Source organism: Vigna radiata, chromosome 5 (assembly GCF_000741045.1).
Source record: "Vigna radiata var. radiata cultivar VC1973A chromosome 5, Vradiata_ver6, whole genome shotgun sequence".
NCBI classification, from domain to species: Eukaryota; Viridiplantae; Streptophyta; class Magnoliopsida; order Fabales; family Fabaceae; genus Vigna; species Vigna radiata.
The window spans coordinates 34974718-34975703 of record NC_028355.1 but is presented as its reverse complement, the minus strand read 5'-3'; the positions used below and the strand labels follow the sequence as shown (position 1 = coordinate 34975703).

General features: G+C 39.5%; 1 protein-coding gene across 1 annotated transcript in view; it reads right to left on the bottom strand.

Annotated features, from left to right (window-relative positions):
- Nucleotides 1-751, bottom strand: part of LOC106760663 — a gene marked incomplete in the record, with an annotated part of 2124 nt that extends 1373 nt beyond the window's left edge. Inside the window, 1 exon segment of the mRNA XM_022781592.1 lies at nt 1-751. Within this exon segment, the coding sequence (XP_022637313.1) occupies nt 1-728 (728 nt within the window).
- Between the last annotated feature and the right edge of the window lie 235 nt (nt 752-986).

Genomic DNA, 986 nt, shown 5'->3' with positions numbered 1-986 from the left:
GAGTAGACCCTAGCATCGCTTCCATACAGATGTGGATACCTTTGTATGCATGAATCAAGAACCTTGGCTAGGACTTGTGCCAGGGAGGAACTGATCGCAAAACCACCTCCGCCAAAGGCCATTCCAAAACCAAAAACCTGAGTGCCCTCATAAATCTCTGAGTAGGACCCAACATAGTACCAAAGTCTGTGATCATATTTGGAAAGAGTTTTGAGCAGATTTTGAGGGAAGAAAATGGTGTCATCATCCCCAAACACATACCACCTAACACCAGAATGGTTCAATGCCACAGTCTCTTTGACAACACGTGCCACACGGATTGCTGATCTTAGACCTCCAGGCTTGTAAGTGTAGAGAAACTGGGAAGTGTCTTCAGAGACACAAAGGGGAGGAAGAGAACCATCATTGTTGAGATTTTCTTCATGTGGGAGGGTATCTACGAAAACACATCCTCTCATTGTTTTATTGGGATTCAAATTCCACCACATCCTGCTGTATTCCTTTCTCTTAGGCCACGAATTCCCACTTGAAGCAATTCCAAACACAAGTTGATCAACAGTGGTAGGTTCATACACATATAGTAGTGAAGAATGCACGTCTATTATCTTTGGTGTGGCTAGGAGTAACATGGATACACAGAGAGAAATGACAAAAAATGAAGAGAAGACTAAAATGAATTTCATCAGAGTAGGTTTGGTTTTGATAGGACTGAGAAGTGACCTTTTCATGATTAACAAGGAGCTAGATGAAGTTGTGCAGATGCAGACTATTATACGTTAGAGAAAAGTAGCATTATTTCATGCATAAAAGTTTGAATTATTTAATATTTAACTATGCAAAGCTTTACACAATAATCGCTGAATATTATAAGAAAACTTGAAAAATATGGAAATAAAGTTTTAATACGTATTTCTCTCCATGTGTATTCCATGGGATTGGTTTGTAAGAAGGTGAATAGATTGAAGTCAACCATTGGGGATGGCTAC